Below are 24,027 nucleotides of genomic sequence, written 5' to 3'. Positions count from 1 at the left end.
CACAATTTTAAAAAATTACAAATATATATTCACATATAATTATATACATGGTATCATGTGATTATATATTTTATATAAACATTTTATATATAATATGTATTATATATTACATACTTGTGGTATATATGTGATCATATAAATATACAACATATATGTGGTATTATGTGATTATGCTCAATTATTACTTAACTCAGCAATCTAATGATATATTGAAAATAAGCAAAAAAAGAGGAGTGATGAAATACCTGAGCTCTTAAATGGTATTAACAAGTACCAGAAAAATTCAACTTTTTTTTTAAGTAAAATTAATAGAGCCATGTGTTACTTAAAACTTTTGACCGATGCAGGTTTCTCTTAAAAATCATCTGAAGGTAATTTATTTCTGAAGACTCCATCCACGGTACAGGAAAGGAAAATGATTTTGTCAGGAACATACTTTATGAAATAGAAAAGCCATAAAGAACAATGCCTCTGATTAAATTTAGTTGTAAACTGACTTCCTGCAGCTGCTCAAAATGATCTCACTCTGAAAATTTATTTTGACTTCATGCATGAGCCGACAAACATAGCAACTTGGCATACACATTTCCCCCCTCCTCCAACACCCCGGAATGATTCAGAGCTACGCATGGATAACTTTGGGATCTCTGATTTATAGCATTTGATAACCAACAGACTAAAATATATTACTAAACTAATCCAATCAATAATTCAAGATAAATATGTCCTCACAGTTTGTTGTGTAGGGTTCTTTAATACTAAGACCCCTATTATAAATTTTCTTTTAAATGTGCTAATCATTTTTACCTTCCATCATTTTGATTCAAAGACCCAATAATGCTGGCATGCTCACAGAGCTTAGTCATTTGATTGCATAAATACTTTTTAATAAAAACTTGCCAAAGCAAATGACTAAACAGTGCTTAAGTCTAGGCTTATAAGAATCAAGCTAAACCAAAGGTCTTTTGTATTCCTTAAGCAAAGTACACATTTCCTTTCTATGTCTATTAAAGCATAGAGGAAGTACATTTTCAACTGTGCCATGAAATGCTTGAACGTTAGTTAAAATAAATTCCAATCACTGAGAAAATTATAGTCACAGGTGGACTGCAATCAACCGACACATATATTGGAGGTTATCAAGATCACAATGTATGTTCAATTACTTGACACCAAGTTATTCCACAACAGTTACATACTTATTTATACTTACTGTCTTATTCCATAAAAACTAACAATATTGAGCAAGAATTCTGCAGAATTTTTCACTAAGATACAGCAGATTGGGACTTGTATACAAGTGTCTACTACTATTTACAAGACCTCTAGGGTTGAACTGACAACTTGGAAATTTGTTTGGTTCCAACTAAAAGAACTAACGTTCCTCCCAAAGAGTCACTTGAAAAAATGATAATAAAAAAGATTCCAACTAAAAAGGCAATTCTTAAGAATCAAGTCCACCGACTCCATTAAATGAACAAATAAAATCGTGGTGAATCTGTATAATGGAAATCCTACTCAACAGTGAAAAGGTACAAACTACTGACACACATAGTGACATGAATGAAAAAAGTCAGCACAAAGAAAACAAACTGTGTAACTCCACTTGCTCCATTCTAGAAGGCTCCAGGAGCCAGAGTGTGGGAGTTAGGGATCGACTGCCAAGCGACAGGAGGGACCTTTTGGGGATGAGGGACGTATTTTAGTCTGACTGCGGTGGTGAATACAACCGTTCACCACTTCAAAACTAATTCAATTGTATGTTTAAAATGGATGAATTTTATTGAGTGAAGTTAATCCTGAACAAAGCTGATTAAAAACAGAAAAGAACCAGAGGAGCCAGACACTTTGTTCCTTCATTCTTTCTAAGTAGTTGTACAATTACTGCACGCAGAGTATTAACTGTGAAAGACTATTTACAGCTTTGCCTAAAACCGCATCATATGCATACTCAACTGTTCTAGAACTCATCACACCATAGCTCTGAAGGGTCACCCTCCACCCTCTCGGTTTATCCAAGTCGTGTATAGCCAGCCCAAAAAGTGATATGTTTCTTCATCAAGATTTCTCTGAATACTCTGGTAGATTTGTCCCTGAAATACCACCGAGCAAGAAACTACAGCCCAAGGAAGTGAAATTACTTGTAATGTAATTTCATTACATTACAGTTGTAAATTACATCTCAGTAATGAAGTCACAGAATCAGATTCTGAATCCTCATCTAACTAGTAAGTCCATGCCTGTTCTTTCACTACACAATTCCCAACCTGGAGGCCAAGGCCACCTGCAAGGAATGGGACCTAGAGCACAAGACTGTTAAGTTATTCACGTGTAGACAGACAAGTCATAGATTCCTTCATGGGTGGAGATTTGCTGCCAGATGCCTGGGTTAATTACACTGATAAAGGCTTTAGAAGCTAGTTTTACACAGCTAGCCTCCCACATGTTATTTAAATTATACTTTGAAAGCAGTTTGGCCGGGGTGCAGTTAGTTGGAGAATCAGTTATAACAGTCATCCTTTGTACCCACTTGATCACTCTGAAAAGTGGTACTGAAACCGAGCCCCCTATAACTGTGTTCCCCTGCTGAGTTAACAACTCACCTCTCTATCCCAAACTTCATTCCCTTCTTGTCCCACCCTGGTCCCCCTCAGGACTAGGCAGCACCAAAGCCCAGAGGGAGGACTTAAACCGAGCAAGACACTGCAGGGCACTCCTGAGCACAAAGGCCCCTCCACCTACTCCCACCTGCCCCCATTTCTTGTTTGTAGCAAAAGGCTTTAGTCTCCTAGGCCTCCCCTGATTTCCAAAGAGCAGACCCAAGCCGTTATTAATTAGGGAAGTGAGAGAATGCAGAAATGAAGGCGAAGCAGTCAGGAAAATCAGTGCAGTAATAAAGCAGAGTCCTAGTTCCTCCTCAAGGGACAGACATAACAATCTGACACATATTTTGAGTTGCTCTGCAGGAGATAAAGACTTCCCACCAGGTAGAGGATGGTGACTTCCTGCTGACCCCAAGCAGGCAGACCCCATTCTGGCTGGAACCAGAAGATTGATGAGTATGATGCCCAAAACATCACCCTGTTACCTCACCAACAACCAATCAGGGGAAAGTCATGCACCCTGCAGCTTCAACCCCAAGCACTGCCTTTAAAAACACTTCCCTGAAAGCCATGGGGGAGTTGGGGTCTTTTGAGCATAAGCTGCCTGTTTCCTCGCTTGATGCCCTGCAATAAATGCTGTACTTCCTGCACTTTCTGTAGCCCCAATCTGGTGTCAGGAGATTGGCTTGCTGTGTGACAGGAAAGGGACCCAAGTTCGGTTTGGTAACAGTACTAATCTGCGATGAGAAAGCTGCAAGAACATAGAAAGTCTGAAATCTTAACTGTGAGAAAATTAATGCAGTGAGAGGAGTAAGAGATCAGGACTGAATCTTGCTTTTCTGTCTGAGCACCACGGGTCCCTCCTCATCCCGCCCGTCAATGCGTGCTTAACTGAGTGGTCATTTCTACGAATTCAGCCAATTTTTGTTGGGTGCCAATCTTTTAAGTGAAACAGAAAAGGAACTCCTACACATCTAAACTCAACTAGAACAATGTTCATATAAAAATCATCTTCTGTAGGACTTCCCAGTCAGGATGCTCTACTCATCAGTTACTCTGAGGAAGCTCACCTAAAAACAGCACTCCCCCCACTTCAAATTCCCACACACCAGTGACACCAAAATTCACAGCTATTTCTCAGACTTTTATGCTGTGATTTTTGAGAGTCTCTAAGTCCCATAAAATCACAATTAAAAAAAAAAAAAACCTCTCACAGTATCAAAATACCAATGAATTCAAAGGCAAAGATCTTAGTTTCAACATAAAAGACTTAGATAGGAATTAGGACACAATGTAATGTAAAACATTGTGGAAAAAAGTGGAACGTATTACTGTGCATGATTTCAGACAAAACTTAGGTAATCTTTTTAGATATGAGACACTTCTGGTTTCTAAATGCTAGTGAGATACACATACATGTATCTCCAAAGTTTCTTCTCTATCACCAAGACACTTCCAATAGCTGATGTTATATCTTAGAAATCTCTGGCTGTAAAAATTCTCAGCCTTTGTGACATTTCTGCCAAGATATCAATGAAAAAATCATTAATTCAATAAATTCTTGGGTGCCCATTAGTGTACCAGATATATCTATGAGGCACATAAAAAAGATTAATTATGATCGCCGTCTTCCAGGAGTTCACCACCTAAGGAGGGAGCTAAGATACATCTACACAGCGCTAAATCACAAGATAAAGTGAGAAAGCAAATAATTACAAAGTATTATGCAAAGTTAAAGGACAATAGATCACTAGAAATTTACAACCTAGTAAAAGATATAAGCCTTTACAGCTCTAAATCAAGGTAAAATGTGAACCTAACACTGATTTAAAAGCATTACTACTGGGTAAGAAATGTCCAGTCCCATCAGGCTGGAAGGACTGGAGGGAGAGGGGAGCCCTCATGGGGCAGACAGCATTTCAGCTGAGCTCTGCTGCACGGATAGGACTGCTACAAAAAAGGCCAGCACATGCTATCAAAACTGTCCGAAGACCAGTGCAGCAAAGGATGTTTAAGCACTGACCCATCAGAATGGATAACCACACAGTGGGAAGGGATTATGGGTGGTACTGACCCGTACAAGCTGAAGATCAGCATGAGAAAGGGCAGCCTGAGCACAGGCAGTGGGGAGAAAGGGCCTTGGAGAAGACAGAGCAGAAAACTGGGCATGGCTGACAAGACTGGCAAAAGCCAAACCCCAATTCTCACTGCAGTGAGTTTAGACTTTATCCAAGAGACAAAGGAGAAATGCCCCACCCCTCCCTAGTAAGTATACGTGCATGCACATATACATACACGTATCACACACACACACATCACATTCTAGGATGCCCCACCCCTCCCTAGTAAGCATACGTGCGTGCGCATATACATACACATATCACACACACACAACCCCCATCATATTCTAGGGCCCTAACTAACCTTTTACATTCCATCAGAACCCTCAGAATAGTTTCTAGTTTAACTGTCCACCTTCATGCTTTCCTTTGTCATAGAACATATCACGCCGAACTAGAACTTTCTTATTACTCCCATACTGTAAGTTTCCTGGGGGCAGTAACTGCATCTTATTTATTAATATGTTCACAGTAACTATCAAATGTCTTAACTACAAAAGGTATTCAATAAATGCTTGAATGAATGAATGAATCACAAGTTAAATACTACTTTCTTATTTCCGCCACTGGGTTATTCTAGAGAGCTCCATCTCATTACAAAGTTCTCTGGTTTTTTTTGTTTTGTTTTGTTTTGTTTTTTTTAGTCAGCATATCTTAACTATATTCTCACAGAATAGGGTTTACAAATGCTTCTCTACCTTTAAAGGCATTATTTTTTTAATGATCAGTATAAACTATTTTTCCCTTAGTGGGAGGTCACTTCTGTGGTGTCATCGATTTTGTGACCGTTTCTGTATGTCATACTCTCTGCTACAAGGTTTCACGGCTTCCCTCATCTCGAACTATAATTAGCGTGACCATAATTCTCCTGTAAGAATCTCCAGCAATGCTTGTTAATCTTTTTTTCAGACTGAGAGAGCTATGGATCCTGTATCTCAAAAAATGTCCATACACTCAAAACTCAGTATCTTTTGATTCTATTTCATAAAGTCCAAAAGGAGACAAAATTAATCTAACATTAATTAAGCTGGAGAGTAGTGTCCTTTGAGGGGAGATGTGATGGCAGGGAGCGCGAGGAGGGCTTCTGCCATGCTAAGGCAATATTCACTTATTGCTCTCAGTCGTCTTAGTACTGTTTACACCAGCGTGCTCCCCTTTGTGAAGATTCATTGATCTATATCATTATAATTTTTGCACTTCTCTGTATGTTTGTTTTTAATATCCCCTGTGGTGGAAAAGGTTGGTAATTACTGTCATAGTTGAAGACTTTTCAGGCCTTTGTTAAAAACTGACTAGAGCAGAAAGTGCTCTTCTCTTGGAGTATCTGTTAAGATGCAGAAATAGGAATAACTGGGGCGCGGGAGGAGAGCCATGGTGGTTGGGGGTGGGGAGGAGCGCATCATCCCCCTGTAGTCATTATTATTTACCCAGTGCACATAAATAACAATCTTTCAGTATTCTTGTATGTGGACAGTTTATACTTTTTCCTGATTTAATACAGTGTCAGTAACATCATCAGTAGAAAGACCTCTGAAGCCTATCGACAATGATCAAGAAAAAAATCTGCTCCATGAAGTCTTCCTACAAAGTCTTACCCTGCTTGTCTTGTATTTCTCTCCACTTACCTCCTCATCCTGTGATTATTCTGATTGTGGGATCACGCTACACCCTCCCAGAACCGGCCAATGGTGGGTTTTACCTACATGGGAGGAGGCAGGTGCTATGAGGCCACGACAGGACTTCTCAATCACAGACGACTCCCAGAATACACACGTGAGACATCAGTCAGTGTCAGGTCAGAGCTGCAGCTGTATTGGCCCACCCATCTGATACCCAGACTTACTACCCCCACATTTCCAAGAACAGACATCTGGGGTTAGGGAAACAGTCAATTAAGAGTAAAGGAGTAATTACAAAGACTGAGTCTTCCTAAAATTTCTTCCTCTTCAATCTCAAGTCCACAATCAAAGCTAGGATCCCACTCTCACTGGCGATGCACATTCTATGTCTCCTGGACTGGGTCTCCACCCAGCCTCAGTCTGATGTACAGACTAACACACACCCAAGTCCAAACCTGTTGGCCCTCAGAGTGGAGGTAATCTAGTTATCCCAAATAGGAGGGTCATCAATCAAAGTTGCCCAAAACCTCATGGGAAGAGAGAACAGAGTAACTGTAATCAAATATTTATTAAACACATTTATTGAGTGTCTAATATTCCCAAGGCAACTGTCTAGGCACGAGGGGGTTTATATTTATTGCGCTTACATTCACCTGAGTAAGAAAAATGAGTCGTATTTTCTGTTGTTCCAGAGGGCAGAACCAACAGGCAGCCTCAATGCAACTCTTGGCTACTTAGGAAGAAATAAGAGAATTTTTATTTTCTTCCTCTTGTTGCTTCCAACTCACTAACAAATATTCAACTCATCATATGTTGTTTTCACAATGAACAAGAACATTTAGGGCTATTTTATTTAAAAAAAAAAAACCTGATAAATAGAGAGAGGCGACTTTCAAAGTTGGAACAAAGACAAACATTCCTGAAAGATGTAGAGGGTTGAATGCATTCGGACCACACTGGTCCCAGTCAGAGGATCAGACATAAAGGTCAGCGCTGAATTCTGCCTCAGCGCTGTCCCTCTGCAAACCCTGCTCCCCTGTCGCTGTCTACATCAGTCTCCCTTCCTCCCATTCCCAATGTGCAAACACCTAATTTTCTCTTCAGCGGGAGCTGCTTCTTACATATTCATGTTTTACTGCATAATAATAAGGTATTACGTTGTAGATTAGGACGTTAAATAAATAAAAAATAAGAACAAGCCAAGCAGTGGTCCACAAACCATACCTGACTTTTTAATAAAAGCTCATGCATATTTTTTCCACTTCCACTGTAAAGCCTCTCTGCTAAAAATACAATTAATAGGAATCATGTTTGGTCACCTATAACCAATTACTCTCACTGGTTAGAGTTCAGATTTAATGAGCTTTATTCCAAGGACGTATTCCCACAGGAAACAGCTTCACTCTTCTCCCTGTTTGGGACTCCACCGTTACCCAGGCCAGCCACGTCCCTAAGTATCAGACATGCATCACTGCAAACATGTTATTACAACCAGAAAATCCACAGAAAGCACATTTTCTTATTGGACATCTTCATATATAGACAAATGGTTGTTGGATAAGTCATATAAATCTTGGAAGATTTCCATAAGACTGCCTATAAAATGTGTTAAGAAATATTGAAACGATTATTTCAAAATCTGGGCAAAAATAATGGTGCTCATTCCCAAATCTGGCAATGCGTATCGCTTTCCAGTGTGAGTAAAAGCGTTGTATGTTATCTTTCTCATTAGTGTCCAGCCCAATCCCATGAAAGTCATCAGTATAGGAATCTATGTTTTCTCACAGGCATTCTAGATGGTTCTCATGATCGAGGAAGAGTTGGAAAGGACTGTGTTAATATTTTTCACAGCTCTGGTTCATAAAAGTATGTTCATGAGCTGTACACCCCAACTGAGAAATAGTTCTCAGTCCCAGACTGTCTGTCAGCAAGCAGGTTACAGGCATCAACAGCACCCAGCTCATAACCTTGCCCTTATGGTCATTAAGATCCTCTCTGAACTACCTGGTCTGAATACTTTTTATAACATACATTTAAGTATTTTTTCACATACTGTCCATGTCAAGTCTTAGAGAATACAGTCAGAGGAATCCACCAAGTTTAAAAATACAGGAGCACAAAAATGTTAAGAATTTAAATTATTTCCTAGGCTGTCACTGTTGCCATAATCTTTGATAATGCATCGAGACCCTAGGCGTTAGCACACCCAGTCTCACATAAGACACACCTTCCTCCTATGCACAGTGAGCTTTCAAACATCAGAGCCAACATCAGAAAACTGAAGTAAAAATTCTGGCACCATAAAGATGTATTTTACATCATTTCCAAGTGCATGCACTTAATTCACATCTACGGTATGTTGCATCATAATATTTTTATTTTAGTTTTTGCAGCAAGGAGGTGATTTCTCAAACTATAAACACATCAGTACATTTAATAACACATATGATAGAAGTGGAACTAAATTTCCTAGCTGGTCTATTTATATCCAGACTATAAATGCTTGTTTTTGCCCAGAGGCTGCACTGTACACATGATGGCAATGAGCTAGGTTGAAATTTTGCTTTCATTAAACATATTCTCACATCTAAAAACAGCTCACCAGGCAAAGATCAAGAAAACCAGAGAAGGTAGATAACAAATCAATAAGAAATAAATTGTTTATCTCTTAAAACATATGTCTGTGCATAACGCAGAAGTAAGTTAAAATGATACTGAGTTTTACTCAAAACTGATATAAAAATCTCACATCTTCTACAACAGAATATATATTTTATGAGATCATTTTGCATTCATTTAAACTGTTTGAATAAAAATTCTAATTGCCATTACAAGTTTTATTTTACTCAATGTTCAACGTCCCCACAAATATCAATAGTTGATACTGCTACTTAATGAGACTTTGAAGGAAGCAGAATTTTTTAATAGGAATATAATTGGCTTATTGCTATTAACAGCTATCATTTAAAGCAAAGAAATGACACAACCTAGTCAAGCAGCTCTCTCACTGAGGTGGTTTTCTGTAACGAGTTGGAAGGAAAATGAACAGTCACCATTTCCTAAGAAGGAAATGAAACAAACTGAAGAGCAGAGTTGGTGCACAGCGGACAAGGGCCATCAAGCCTACCTCTCTCTCTCTCCTTCCGTGGCATCATACAAGCGGTTGGCACCTCCGTCAGCACAGGCTCTTAAAAGAGCTTCAAACAGAAAAAAGAAAAGAATATTTTAATATAGGAAGCTTAGCAAAGATCAACATTACAAAAACAGGCCCTCAGACACACACACAAAGCCGCGCTCCCCTCCCTGGATCATTTCACAGTCAGCCAGTGACACTGCTGGTACTAAAAATGATCCTGCATGTCACACTCACAAGACAGGATCACCCAGGACAAAGTGTAATTCCTTTTCCGTCTTCTTCAACTCCTCCTATTAAATAAAGGGAGGGTGGTATATGATGTCTTCAGTATCTCTCAAAGCTTGTTTTTCCTTCCTTCTAACAGGAAATAGGCCTCAGGCTTGATACCAGGCAATGGGACGTAGCTTATAACTTTGTCCCCTTGTTTTATTAATTTTTTATACATACTTTCTATTTGCGGCAGGTATTATGGGTCTCCATATTTTACCATGATATGCAAGATTTCTTTTAAAAACACACCATAAGCAGAACATTGTAAGCTTGTTTTAAAATATTAACTAATAATCCAGATAATGTGCGGCTGTAAATATTGAGAAGGTGGCACAAAATTGACTGAAACTTGGGAGATACGAAAGTAATCCAAGGCCGGCTGCCTCCCTAACTGGGGCTTTTTATCTCTCGCCTCCTTGTGTTTTTCCCTGATATCACTCTAGGGCTTCATGCTGCTGGTGAAATCATTCCTCGAAATTTTCATTCCACGGTCTACTATTTTTGTTGTGGTTACTTCTCTAATTTCTAATTTTCCCAGAAATGTTCAGTATCTTAGCATCAATTCATCCTTTGATACTTTTCTTAAAAAAAAAAAAATCCTTTACCTAATAGTTTCAAATCAAAGTTCGGTTTTTTGTTTTGTTTTGGGGTTTTTTTGTATTGTTGTTTTGCTGTGTTTTGTTTTTTAACCTGGGCGATGTTAAGAGTCAATGCTGAGGTGTCTGAGATTCTAAGTCCTCACCCTGAGGAACTGCCTCTGCCCCTCCATAGCTGTTAAAACTGATCAGTAGGTCACAGAAATCAGCCAAGTCCTTGGACACCAATTGCTTCAGAAGAAACAAACTACAGTCGGCCTTCCACAGCTGAGGGTTTCCAATGTGATCCATGGTTTAACCTGCGGAAATGAAATCCACGGACACAGAGTGCTGACTGTGGTCACTTTTTTGCACCACTTCATATAAGTGACTTGAGCATCTGTGGATTTTGGTATCTCAGGGGTTCATGGACTCAATCTCCCACAGACACCAGGAGACAACGGTATTTTTTGAGCTACTTCTGCATCTTATTGCTGTTATGAAATCAACTCCCTTTTTTGAAAGTTTAGCTATACATTTAAGAGTGCTTATAATATCTACCTCCAAACTGCGAGGTGTTTAATAACAGGTGGGATATTGTAAAGGGCAGCTAATTGACCATACTGGCAGAAATAAAAGCCCAAGTGTATTTCCCACTAATCCATGATACATGTGAGACGCCTTTGTGTGCCCTATGTTAGAGCTGAAATAAAACAGAGGCCAACTGGAAAAAAAAAAGATACTCCTTTCTTGCTTCAGCTTCTTCATCTGTAAATGGTAACAGTATCACCTATGGCACAGAATTATTAAGCAATCAATGACTTAGTAATTATACATGATGCTCGTCACAACACTGCAACATAGTCAGCATTTAACAAATGTCAGTCCTCTTCCTCCATGTCTGTCAGAGTGAAAATGAAGTCTAAAAAAGCACTGTGTCCTTAACAGATACACACTACACATACGTAGTATATGACATAAATAAATGACAAGGACCTACTGCATAGCATAGGGAACTTTATTCAATTTCTTCTAATAAGCTATAATGCAAAAGAATCTGGAAACATATGTGCATATGTACATATATAAAACTGAATCATTTTGCTATACACCTGAAACTAACATTGTAAAAACAACTACACATCAATAAAAAATAAAATTAAATAAAATGCATGAATATTAGCTGGCTAAAAAAATAAGAAAAACAAATAAAAAGCATTGTATCTCTGGAAAAGAAAAGCCTATGGTCCTTAAAAAGTGTCAAATAAAAGAGTTTTACAAAGATATCTAAGAGGAACATCTCATTTTACCAATTACCGACAACACACATTTCCCTTTAAGGAATGGTACCCAAATTCAAATTATACCATAGACAGAACTTGAAGATTCACAAACTATTCTGTGCATTTCCTAAATATCAAAACCTGAAAGTTCAAAATTATCAAAAGCAAAATAGAGAGAGAATCTCACATATAAAAGATGCTGTAGAACAAATGAATAGGGAGAGAGGAAGGACTGATAACTAGAAACAGATGGTAAACTATCAGTCATTACCCTCAGAGTATATAAAACACTGCTCTGTAAACAAAATTAACAAGCATAGGGAATCTTTTTATGTGAAAATTGATTTAGTGAAGTAAAACGAAATTCCAAGACGCAGTGGCCAAGGATTATAAAACAGAATGACTTGTTAAATGTTTCATACTGTATTATTTTGAAAAGATCAGCTAGAGTCAACATTTATACCTATTATGTGGCAGGCTCTGAATGAAACAGAAAGATGAATAACAAAAGGAGCTAGCTCTCCAGACTGACACTATAGTGGAAAAAGGAGAAACAGAAGTGCATATACGCACTGCTCGGTAGACAGTGATGACAGAACAAAGCGCAACGGGAGGACACGGAGATGCATTCCAGTGGACAAATCTGTAAAAATGCTTATTATTAAACCTAGTTCAGCCAAGATCAGTGTTACTTTTATAATCCAATTTTTTTTTCTCATGCCTGTTGCTTCTCACACTCAGATTTAAACTGGCATTTTTAGAGCAGTTTATGAAAAAAAAAAACCAAAAACCAAAGTCATAGGAAGTAATCTCCTCTTGTTTGAAATGGCTAATGGAGCTAAAACCACTCTGATGAAATCTGTGCACTGTTCTCTCGTTACCTAGAAGGTGGGATTGGGGTGCAACCCATCTGAAAGAACAAGTTCCAGTCTGTCCCCAAAACTATTTTGTGACTGTCAGTAAAGCTTGACAAAGAAGATATAGTCTACCACTTTTCAATTTTATTAATAAAATATTTTCTGTCCACATAAATAAAATTGCATTTGGAAAATAAAATTTCAAGCATGCATTACATAATGTTGGCATGGATTCACTGATGGCAATTTGAAAACTGAGTAAACATCACTGTTAATGAAAGTGACGAACTAAAAGAATCGATAGTAGAGGGCATTCTCAAATAAGGTATTTCTGATAAATCATGGATCAGCCTTCAAAATACATGCACTCCATCATCATTTAAATAGTCTCAAGCTTTAATGAATGGAAGTTACTGCATGAGTTATCTTTAATGTAAAAATTTCACTGGCTTATACAGCAAAATTTTTGCACATTTATCAAATACTGCAACTTCAATGGCTGAACAGTTTATTACACATCAGGCTGATAAAAAGCTGATGACTAAAGTATACTAAAACCTCTGTATCAACTCTATGTATTGGCACTACCAATAAGCATAATTAAATACACCTTAAACTAACAAGATTTTTTTTAACCTGGCATAATGTAAGTTAGTGTTACTGACAATAAAGAGCTCCATTCACAGAGGTTAATTGGCTAGTTCATTAATTTCTATTGAATGAAGTTGGACAGAAATAACTTCACTTTCTGAGAAGTAGCCTATTAAATGAGCTCCACGTATTAAGATGGAAGAAAAGATAAAGTAAAAATCAAAGAAACGTTTTTCAGTGTCAAGTCAACTGAAAGAACACCAGATATAAAAGATTTTGATTCTAATCTAGATCCTATGACTGAGATAATCCCAAGAGTGCTGATTCTCATGCAAAATAAAGATTATTATATATAGTTGACCAAACTCACCAAATTATTCAGGGGCTGGAGAGAGACAACAAAGATAAAACCAGAAAGAAACAGCATGGGGAAATAAAACTCTCTCACATACTGTTGATAAAATTATAACTCTAAGAGAGAGTTTGGCAGATTCATAAAAATTTAAATGTGCATGCCCTTTGAGCCAGAAATTCTGTGTAGCCTCTATAAAACTTGCCCAAAATCACAAGGGCATATGTACAAGGACAGTCATTGTGATATTATCCGTAATCTTGAAAAAGTTGACCGTAAACTTAAACGGTCACCAGTTGAATATTGGTAAAATATATCATGTCCCTTTTACGGAATCATTTTTTTAAAAGTAGTTCTTATATGTATTCATATATTATCTCTTGTAAGGTATACTGCTATTTAAAACTCTAAATAACCGTTGGTCAAGGTCAAATCTTCCTTCCAACAGCAACTCAGAGAATGTACAGAAGTATGCCAAATTCAGTGAAACTAAGAATCAGACCAGGGTTACTATGTCAGGAACATTTATCCAAGTAATCAATAGTCTGCAATGATTAAGATACACCTGCACTGGAGAAGGGACGCGAGACCCACGCCCCTGAGGAAGCTCCTAACAGCTGACAAGGGATAAAAGCTGAAGTTTCCCAAGAATCAATGTCTTCCACAGCTATGAGCATAGCAAACGAGGAGCCACCACAACGTTTGAAAGTCACTCCCGGAAAGTGACTAGACCTTCATTATTTTTGTTATCAACCAATATTTATCACCTGTCTTGAACCTTTCCTTAAACTTAAGTGAAACTGGTGTTGGGTAAACACTATCACGTCTTCTTAGTTTGTTAATCCAAATCCAAGACCACTTCTGAATTGCACACACCAAACTCTTTAAGCTTGACTATTTATATGGAATAGACAAGAGGTCATGGAAAAAACACTTTTCACTAAACACAGTGCTGCAAAAAATATTTTTACAAGAGATATAAATTCTATTGTAATTACAATTTTAATATCAATAGCAGTAACTAAAAAAAGGAAAAGAGACATAAAGTAACAAGAATAATTCCAGATCCAACCTCATTATTAGGAGAAGGAATCAAGTATTTTGACAGGTTTGGTCAGGACCGAGTTGAAGGTGCCTACACTCACCTAGAGGGAAGAGAAGATCCAGAATCTCACTTAGCAGGTGTCTTACTGGGTCCCTGGGCAGTTAAATACCTCCAGTCACCCAGATCCTGTGTGTTCCCAATGCAGGTCCTTCTTCCCTAGTGCTCCAAAGACACAATTAGCCTTTGTGTATCTGGTATCAATCTAGTCTGTCAATACTACTGGTCTGAGCCAGTATTCTCTCCCTGCCTTAGAAACAACAGTAAACCACATAATCCCTAACTTCTACTCTTAAGTCAGCTCTAGCACCCATATAAATTAGTCTGGCTGTGGGTTAAAAAAAAATTATGTACCTTCTGGAAGAGCCTCAGAAATTGTCCATTAACACAAGCACACACTAAAAAAGAAGTGTTAACATGAATTCGCACAGAACTACACAGATTTGAGAAGGCTCACTATCAGATACTACAGAGGATAAGTGGGGGGTTTTTTGTTTCATTTTTACTACAGTAAGAACACTTAACGTGAGATCTACCCTCTTAAAATTTTAAGTGAATAGTACAGTATTGTTAACTATAGGCATATTGTTGTGCAACAGATCTCTAGAACTTAATCATCTTGCATAACTGACACTTGACTCCCACTGAATAGTTACTCCCCACCTGCCCTTTCTCCTAGCCCCTGACAACCACTGTTCTACTCTCTGTTTCTATGAGTTTAACTGTTGTAGGTTTCACATACATGGGAAATCATGCAGTATCTGTTCTTCTGTGACTGGCTTCTTTCATGGAGTATAATGTCCTTCAGTTTCTTCCATGTTTTTGCATGCTGCAAAATCTCCTTTTTTTAAGACTGAATAATACTCCATTATCGGTATATGCCATATTTTCTTTATCCATTCATCCATCAGGGGACATTTAGGTTATTTCAAGATCTTGGCTACTGCGAATAGTGCTGCAGTGAAAATGGAAGTACAGATAACTCAACTCTTTAAACATCCACCTTCAATTCTTCTGAATAAAGAGCCAGCAGTGGGATTGCTGAATCACATGGCGGTTCTAGTGTAATTTTTTGATGAACCTCCATACTGTTGCACACAGCAGCTATACCATTTTGCATTCCTTCCAATAGTGAATAAAGGTGTGAACTGCTCCATGTCTTCACCAATACCTGCTATTTGTCATTTTTTAAAAAATAATACCCAAAGTAACAGGTTTGAAGTGTTATCTCCCTATGATTTTGATTGCATCTTGTCACACACCTGTTGGCCATCTGCAGGTCATCTTTGAAGAAATGTCTGTTCAGTTCCTTACCCAATTTTTACTTGGGTTATTTGATTTTTTTTCTGGATATTGAGTTTTAGGAGTTCCTTACATATTTTGGAAATTAATCACCTATCAGATATATGACTTACAAAAATTCCCCCCATTCTGTAGGTTGCCTTTTCACTCTTGCTTGTTTCCTCTGCTGTGCAGGAGCTTTTTTAGTTTGACACGGTCCCACTTGTCTAATTTTGTTGTCGTATCAACAAAATCATTGCCAAGACCAATGTCCAGAACTTTTACCCTATGTTTTCTTCTAGGAGTTTTACACTTTCAGGTCTTACATTTAAGTCTTTAATCTATTTTGCACTGAAGGTCAGTGTTTTTTAACCAATATTCATTACTAGGGACAATGCTGAAATAAAGCTGTATTTCACACTTTATGGTTAAATCAGCCAAGAAGGCCTAAATTAATGAATTCTTCCAGAAGTATCTCTTGCTTAAAAACATTTCCCTATTAAGTATTCTCTGCCATGTTAAAACCTCAATTATATGAAAAGCCTAATAAGGAATATATTTCATGTAAGAATTCATGGAAGGTTTCCCTTAGTAAACCATGTTCCTTAAACACTTCTGGGTGTTCACTTTTGGTATTTCTTACATACTTCATTAAAAATAGAACGTCTGTTTAGGATATGGCTGTTATTTAAAAGAGAATATAAGGTCTTCCTTGGAGATTGTCATAAGCAGAGAGTGTTAAATATACTGGTCAACAACAAAAGCAAGGAAAAAATACACATAAGATACTATCATCTATATATAAAGCAGTAAAGGCATTGCTTGTTTTATTTTCACAAGTGTAAGCACAAGAGATTGGTTACAGCTACAGCGGCACTCCTGCAGAATAGGACAGGGCTGGGGCAAAGATTTACTTCTTGCGTAACTAATGTTCTTCCAGGGAATCCCAAGCTTGCATTCTCAGCCTGTAAGTGGCATTATATCTACACTCAAACCCAGATTTGGCACATGGCTCAATCCATGCTGTTACAATCTCCTGACCAGAGTGACTGATGGTGAGACTGAGGTGTGATCTGATTAAAACGACATGAAACCTAAGGAGACTTCCCGGGTTCCCTGTTCCACCATCCCACCACCTGAGAGACTGGAAGCACGGATCTGTGATGGGCTATCTTGTCGACCCAGAGAATGAAGCCGATACTGGAAGGTAAAGTTTGGAGGCAAGACTCTTGTTTGAGTCTCCATAACCATAACAATCGCCTTTTCAATTACACGAGCTAATAAATTCCCTTTTTGGCTCATGCCAGTTTGAGTTGGGTTCTCTGTCATTTGAAACTGAAGGAGCCTAACTAATCCATATATTAATTTCTACTTCAAAGACACAGAATCCTCCTCTCTACCAACTGGATACCTTATTATGCCTCATATCTGTACTGGATCAAGGCCTGAAGAGGAGGTGTTTATTTTTGTAGGTAGTTGGCCTATTTGTATATACTCTCACCTGCAAAGCCTTGATTATGATCTAGTTTAGTTAGTTAATGGACATGGTTGACAGACGAATTAGCATGCTTTCCCTATCAAGTCGCAATTTCATGGGGAAAAATTTTCATTCAAGCCTTTCATGGAAATATGTGCTCTCTGAGAGACAGAGCAACAATTTACTGTGCTCACAGGAGTGCTGAAATGCATAATTAATTGCTGTTTAGATAACTCTTTCAGAGTTTTAGATGATAAGTTTAATTTATAGTATAAGTATGTGCAATTATTAAGAGAGCTCACGTTATTTGTAATATCCCACAAATAGTGAGTGGAAGATTCTTTAAATTTTACTTAAGTCAGTAACACAGAATTATTCTATTGCAAATGAAAAGCAAGTGGCATTCATACTGAGCAGCTACATGCACAGGGCCACACTAGTCCTAATGGTCTGGATCACGCCATGTAATGAAAATTTTTATTACTTTTAGGTAAACACTGCTGCACAAGTTCTATTATCCTTTCTCTCTGCCACCTTCGGCCTCCTCCTCTCCTAGCTATTTGTTATGGAGACAAAGTATGACATTTAATCATCTTTGATGCTATTTATAAAGTCTGTGAGCAGGTACCTCTTAAACACTTGGTGGCACCAAATACCTCATCACTAAGAAATCTGGAAAGCAGCCAAACATCAGACTGTCTGTTTATCCTAAACTGGCACAGGGAAATTTTTCTAAAAGATGAGTGAATCTCATCATGTGCTGAAACTACAAAGAGCTAGAGCAGCACAGAAAAACAGTCTAATAAATGACACCAGTGAATGTGTGTTGTCCAAGTGTATTTGTAGGAATGATTATGGCTGAGTGCACGCTCAATCACTGCGTCTCTACTAAAGACTGGCCATTCTTTAGGGACAATTTGGCAGATACGCACACTCCATCCACGGGGAATAAGGAAACATGTAATAGGCCTCTGCTGGTGCTGGTTAGAACACAGGCTTGCTCACCCGTCACTACTCACAGTCTGAGGATCCGCGGGGAGGGTTGCCCAGTGCACCGCAGGACGGTCAGCACTGCCCTGGACTTCCCCATTAGATGCCAGCAGCGCCCCTCAGCGGTGATGACCAAGATCCACAGGCAATGCCCAATGTCCCCTACTGGGAAAAATCACTCCCAGGGTCCTAACTGGAGAACCACATACCCCCCAGCAAGCCACCCAGAGTCCCAACATGTCCAGCTATACAACAGATTGTTCTTCGCTATCCTCTCAAATTCCAATTTAAAAGCAAGACTGTCACCTAGAAACTACATTCTACCTGGCTTCCGAAGTCAAATGACTTAACAAAGCATCTTATGTCCTAGCTAAACTGCATTCAAATCCATCCCAGATGCAAACCTGCCATCCTACCCTCTCTTTCATACTTTGTGAATCTTCAGTAACACCTCTCCTGCCATCTGTGCGTGTACTAACATCTCTGATGTTCCAGGTAATCTTCTAGACGATCCCGTCCCTCTCTATTGGAGCCTCCTACTCATTTGAGACCCTATTACTAAATATCGCCACTGGTCACCGAGAAGAGTTGGAGTAGAACAGAATAGCAATGATGTGGCTGCTTTACTTGGCAAAAGTCAAAGTTTTTAAATAAAAATCACTTTGTTGATGCGAATGTATTACACAACAGAAGAATGTAGAGGGATTTGGGACCCATTTGCCTCCTCTGCCTATTTATTCAGCACTTAGAATTCCTTCCCCTCTTCTTTTTAATGGATCAGATCTCAGAACTTAGGCAAGACATATTTCAATTGAGAGATTTAATCTTCCATGTACCAAAACTAAAGCTGTACCAAAGTCAGATCCCTTGTTACACAAATAAGTGACACATTTAATCTTATTTTGCAGAGTTAGAAGGAAAAAAATACCCAATAAATCATACCTGTACCTTTCCTAATACCTTTTACATCTTTATAAAAATATTTTAACAATTTACTAAGTGAGAGTTTCTAGCAAACAAATCTCTTTTTTTAAAGAAGAATCATTAAATCTAACTGGTAATAATAGGGTAACCCCAGCAATTCGGTCTTAATACAGAGTAACTCGAAACTGAGAAATAATTACGTATTTTTATTACTAGTATAAGAATTTCACATATTATATATAATCTTATAATTGACTATGCCCCTTTTTGAACTGAACACAGTCAAGCTAATCCTTCTTCCTGTTTAGGGGAAAAAGTGTGGGGGGAGGACTGTGAAGGCTTTGAGCTGGAAGGAGGGGAGAGGAATTAGGAATAATGTTTCCAGAAACTGATTAGGAAGGAGAATCACTGGGTGGAGGTTAAAAGCAAGAGAAAACTACCCAACAACTCATACTGGGCCTTCTTTAGGCCCAGAGTTGTACCCAGTGGAATAAAGCCCAGTTAAAGAGCTTCGAGAGTGTGGATAAATGCCTTACTAACCACCACATTTCTCAGTCTATAAGTTATCTCCGGACATTCTTAGAGATAAATTAATCTCACTCTTTAAAACATGACTTATCAAGGCATGAAAAAGCTCATTTTTTTTTAAATAATTAAAAGTAGGCCAGTCACTTCTGGAGTTTAGTCAGATAAGGGAAAAGCTTTAGGAGATAAGACTGACAGGCAGTCAAGGACCCTGTTAAGCAGGTCATGGCACAGAACAGAGCTTAAGTGTAAAGGAAGTCATCCCAGGTTTTAAGTTCAAGAGCGCTCCACTCTAACTTAGGTGTTACAGACTTTCCTTCCTTTTATGTTAAGAACAGATTAAAGGGAGACATGGGTGAGGTGATGACATTAGTTGGGAGACTACTGCAGGGACGAGGGAAGAGGGTGACTTAGACGAGGTTTATAGCATTTAAGGTCAGGAAACATGGATGGCCTTCAAGACACATTAGGGAGTTGGAAGTGACTAGGTTGGCTGAGAGACTGGATGTAGACAGTGGTGCAAAAGGGATCAGCGATGACCTTTAGTTTCCTGTCTTGGGCAACTGACACACATGGCACTGTTTACAACTGTTCAGTATTCCCCAGACTGTCGTTCTGTCCAATGCTGGGCCACATTCTGTAACACATTTCTTGCTATTCTTGCTTACCTCTGTCATCTTCCACAGCCTTACTGTTCCATCTGTTTTATAACCCTATGGGCCTGCCTATGTTCTCCTTACAATGAGAGATGTCAAGTTCTGAATAGCTCTCCTCCCACTTTTCCCTACATTGCATTGGCCTGCAGGTGTCTCTGTATAGTGGAAATATTTTATACTAATGGTGGTGAAAAATTAATGGCATTGTCAAAAAAGTTTAATAAAAATATAAAACATGAAATTTCCTTGTTTATTTGTTTTGGTTATTTCTAAATCAAAGGAAATGTGACCAAAATATTAGAAAGGACCTGAGATAACTCTGGATATGTTGAAACAACTTCTGGCAAAGAAGCCTGGTTTAAACGCTCAGGAACAACTTGACCTGAAACAGGTCAGTTTTCTTCCTGGTTTTTTTTTTCTCCAAAAAAGTTGTAAGAAAATTACACGAAATCTTATTGCAGAAAAAATTTTAAAGGAAAACAGAGGCTACAGAAAGGCAAATAAGCAAATGAAAGAAATGTTAAACATCACTAGTTATCAGAGAAACTCAAAATCACAATGTATCACTACATTCTTATAAAAATGGCTGAGGGAATGAGATGAATAAAGAAGATGTGGTATATATACACAATGGAATACTACTTAGCCATAAAAAAGAATGAAATAATGTCACTTGCAGCAACATACATGGACCTAGAGATTACCATACTAAGTGAAGTAAGTCAAAGTATCATATGGTATCACTTATATGTGGAATTTAAAAATATACAAATGAACTTATTTACAAAACAAAAAAAGACTCACAGACATAGAAAACAAACTTACGGTTACCAAAGAGGAAAGCGGGCAGAGGTGGGAGGAGGGATAAATTAGGAGTTGGGATTAACATACACACAGTACCATACATAAAACAGATAAACAACAAGGACCCACTGTATAGCACAGAGAACTATATTCATTCTCTTCTAATAATTTATAATGGAAAATACTCTGAAAAATAGATACAATTGCATAACTGAAGCACGTTGCTATACACCTGAAATTAACACAACATTGTAAATCAACTATACATCAATTTTTTAAAAATGGCTTAAAAAAAAAAAAAGAATGGCAGATGAAGAAAGTATCACCTTCACCACTGCTGAAGGCTAACTTTGGGGGTGTGGCAGTGAGCAGTGTGGGGCTAGAGCCAGACTCTCCACGTGAAAAGCACAGGATGCTGTGGGCTCCTGCAGGCAGCTTCTCGAAGAGAAGGGGATTTAAGAAGGGCAGAGCTGCACTGAGCATTTAAAAAAACAAGGCTGAAATAAAACATGGTGATTTTGTATCAAACACTGGCAAGGAAGCAGAGACACTGGATCATTCATACATTGCTGTTGGTGCTTTATTACATCATAATTAACCTTACAGCAACCCAAAAAGTTTGGGTTTTTATTTCCTATTTTACAGACAAGGAAAATGAGCTCCCAGTCACAAAGTGATCTGCCCCACATTCCCTAGCAAATTTTCCTGTGGGTTTCAGACTGAGAACCTGAATTTAGAAAATACGATTTTTCACCTGTGTCTTGTGGAGTTAAGAGTCAGAATTACTCTAACAGTAGAGCCAGAATTAGAACCTAGGTTCACTTGGCAATAGAGTCCACATTATTTCTGATGCACCGGAAAGCCCCTACTATGCTTCGAGTCAGCTCAGTCAAGTACAAAGGATGAAACAGCATAAGCTTAATGTGTAAGAACCTCAAACATCGGCTTCCCCGGAACAGTAACGCCCACAGCTTTTCCAATGCAAAACAGCACAAGAAAGGAGCCACAGAGATGTTCACATCCACTGATCTACTAACCCACTCGAAGAGTGAGCTTAATGTCTGACTAAAAGAAAATGGAGAAGAGGCTGAAGAGATCCTAGGAGATCTCGTAGATATCAAAGTCACTTGCATCGATGTTAGCGTGCAGGGGGACACACAGCTTGTCTTCTGTACCCATCAGGGTCCCCTCAGGAGACACCATACAGTAATGTGAGCAGAGAAAGTAATATGTGAAAGTTATGTGAATGTAAGAAAATTATGAACAGGGATCAGAGCAGACAACACTGGAAAGGGCTCAACAGTAAGAAATCCTCCCTCTGAAGTGCGGGGGACACCATTCACAGGGAGATGCTGGCCTTCTGATCCACCATGAAGCCATCTCAAAGGGTCCTGGAGGACGCTGGGACGGGCAGCAAAGCCCTTCATCCAGCGGTGTCCTTCCTTTGCCCTCTGCTGACGCAGCCTAACACCCCACCCACTGCAAAGGAGAAATGCTTAGAAGGCCCAGCTCCATTATCACAGGCAGACAACAAAGCGAGGATTTGGAGCTGAGAGGCAATACGTTAATAATTTTGTAAAAAAAATGTTGTTCTTTCCCTCTCTGACACTGAATGTTTATTTATTCAACAGGACACCTCCCTACTGCTCTAGTAACTTGAAAGATCTAATGGGGTCACTTCCTCCGACTTACGTACTATTGTTTCTTGGCATGTCCTCACCCCCATCCCCGCCAAGTCTTAAGCCACAAACAGGTACCCCACAAGTGCTTGTTAAACTGAACTGAAATACACCACAGCTGAGATGTCTTTGAAAGGCGAAGGCTACTCTAGGTTTTTAAAAATACTTTTTATCTTAACTCACAAGGGTACGAAAAGTCCTGTGGGGTGCTGAGTTTATTAGGTGTTTCCCTGTAGGGATCTGGATTAAAATTCTAGCCTGAAATATAGAACAAAGTAAATTCAGCTATAAAATGCACTTTTGTACTTGTGTGCATCAAAAGGATACTTCTCCACCTGTGCATCCTTTTTCAGCAAAGGACTGAAATAATTCATGTGAAGTGCACAATAAAGAAAAATATCCCCAGCATGTTTAATCCTAAATTTCTACTCTCAAAAAAACTGAGTATAGACCCAAAGGGACCCCCTGAATGTATAAAACCATAAAATCGAGAACAATTTAAAACACATCAAAGAATAAAGAGTAAGATAACATCTCTGTGGCCTCCATCTAGAATTGCCAGTTGTTATTATTCAGCACTTTGTGTAACAAAAAACTGCAGAAGTTTATATTCCCTAGAGCTGTCTGAAGACCCAGCCTGTTCCCATGCCCCTTACCAGCAGTACACACTATTCCAGGTGTAGGGTTTACCTTTAGAGTTTTTGTGGGTTTAACTTTTACATAGCATGCATATGCGTCAAGGGAGAAACACTTAACGTTACATACATTGTGTGATATGTGTTATCTTTAATTTTTAAAAACTGTGTTCTAAAACTTGCTTTCACTATTCAAAACTGTATTTTTGACAGCTTTCCACTTGGAAATATAAATCTAGTTCACTAGATTCATTTAATTCCTGTACAGAGTAAATGAATGTGTTAAAAATATTTATCTGATCTCCTCTTCTCTTATTAACACATTTAGGAGGTTTACATGTTTTAAGTTTTTAAAAAATGCCACAATTATCATTTAGATGCCTCCTAGAATACATATGAAACATTCTCTCAAGGGTATATATCTAAATGGATAACCACTGGGTCACAGAATATGCGTATTATTAATTTACCACATAATAACAAATTATTATCCAAATATATCAATTTATATAACTGATATAATTATATACACTTCATTGTTTAAAAAG

General features: G+C 38.4%; 1 protein-coding gene across 11 annotated transcripts in view; it reads right to left on the bottom strand.

The window, feature by feature from the left end:
• TPK1 (thiamin pyrophosphokinase 1) overlaps positions 1-24,027 on the bottom strand; it is a 337,202-nt gene that overhangs the window by 213,969 nt on the left and 99,206 nt on the right. For all 11 annotated transcript variants that reach the window (XM_010953180.3, XM_074366867.1, XM_045515744.2 and 8 more), the window contains one exon: positions 9,470-9,539. In XM_010953180.3, the coding sequence (XP_010951482.1) occupies positions 9,470-9,539 (70 nt within the window). The remainder of the gene's footprint in view (positions 1-9,469; positions 9,540-24,027) is intronic.

The sequence above is a fragment of the Camelus bactrianus genome, chromosome 7 (assembly GCF_048773025.1).
Source record: "Camelus bactrianus isolate YW-2024 breed Bactrian camel chromosome 7, ASM4877302v1, whole genome shotgun sequence".
NCBI lineage: Eukaryota > Metazoa > Chordata > Mammalia > Artiodactyla > Camelidae > Camelus > Camelus bactrianus.
The sequence above is the reverse complement of the archived record's forward strand: the minus strand, read 5'-3'. Positions and strand labels throughout refer to the sequence as shown.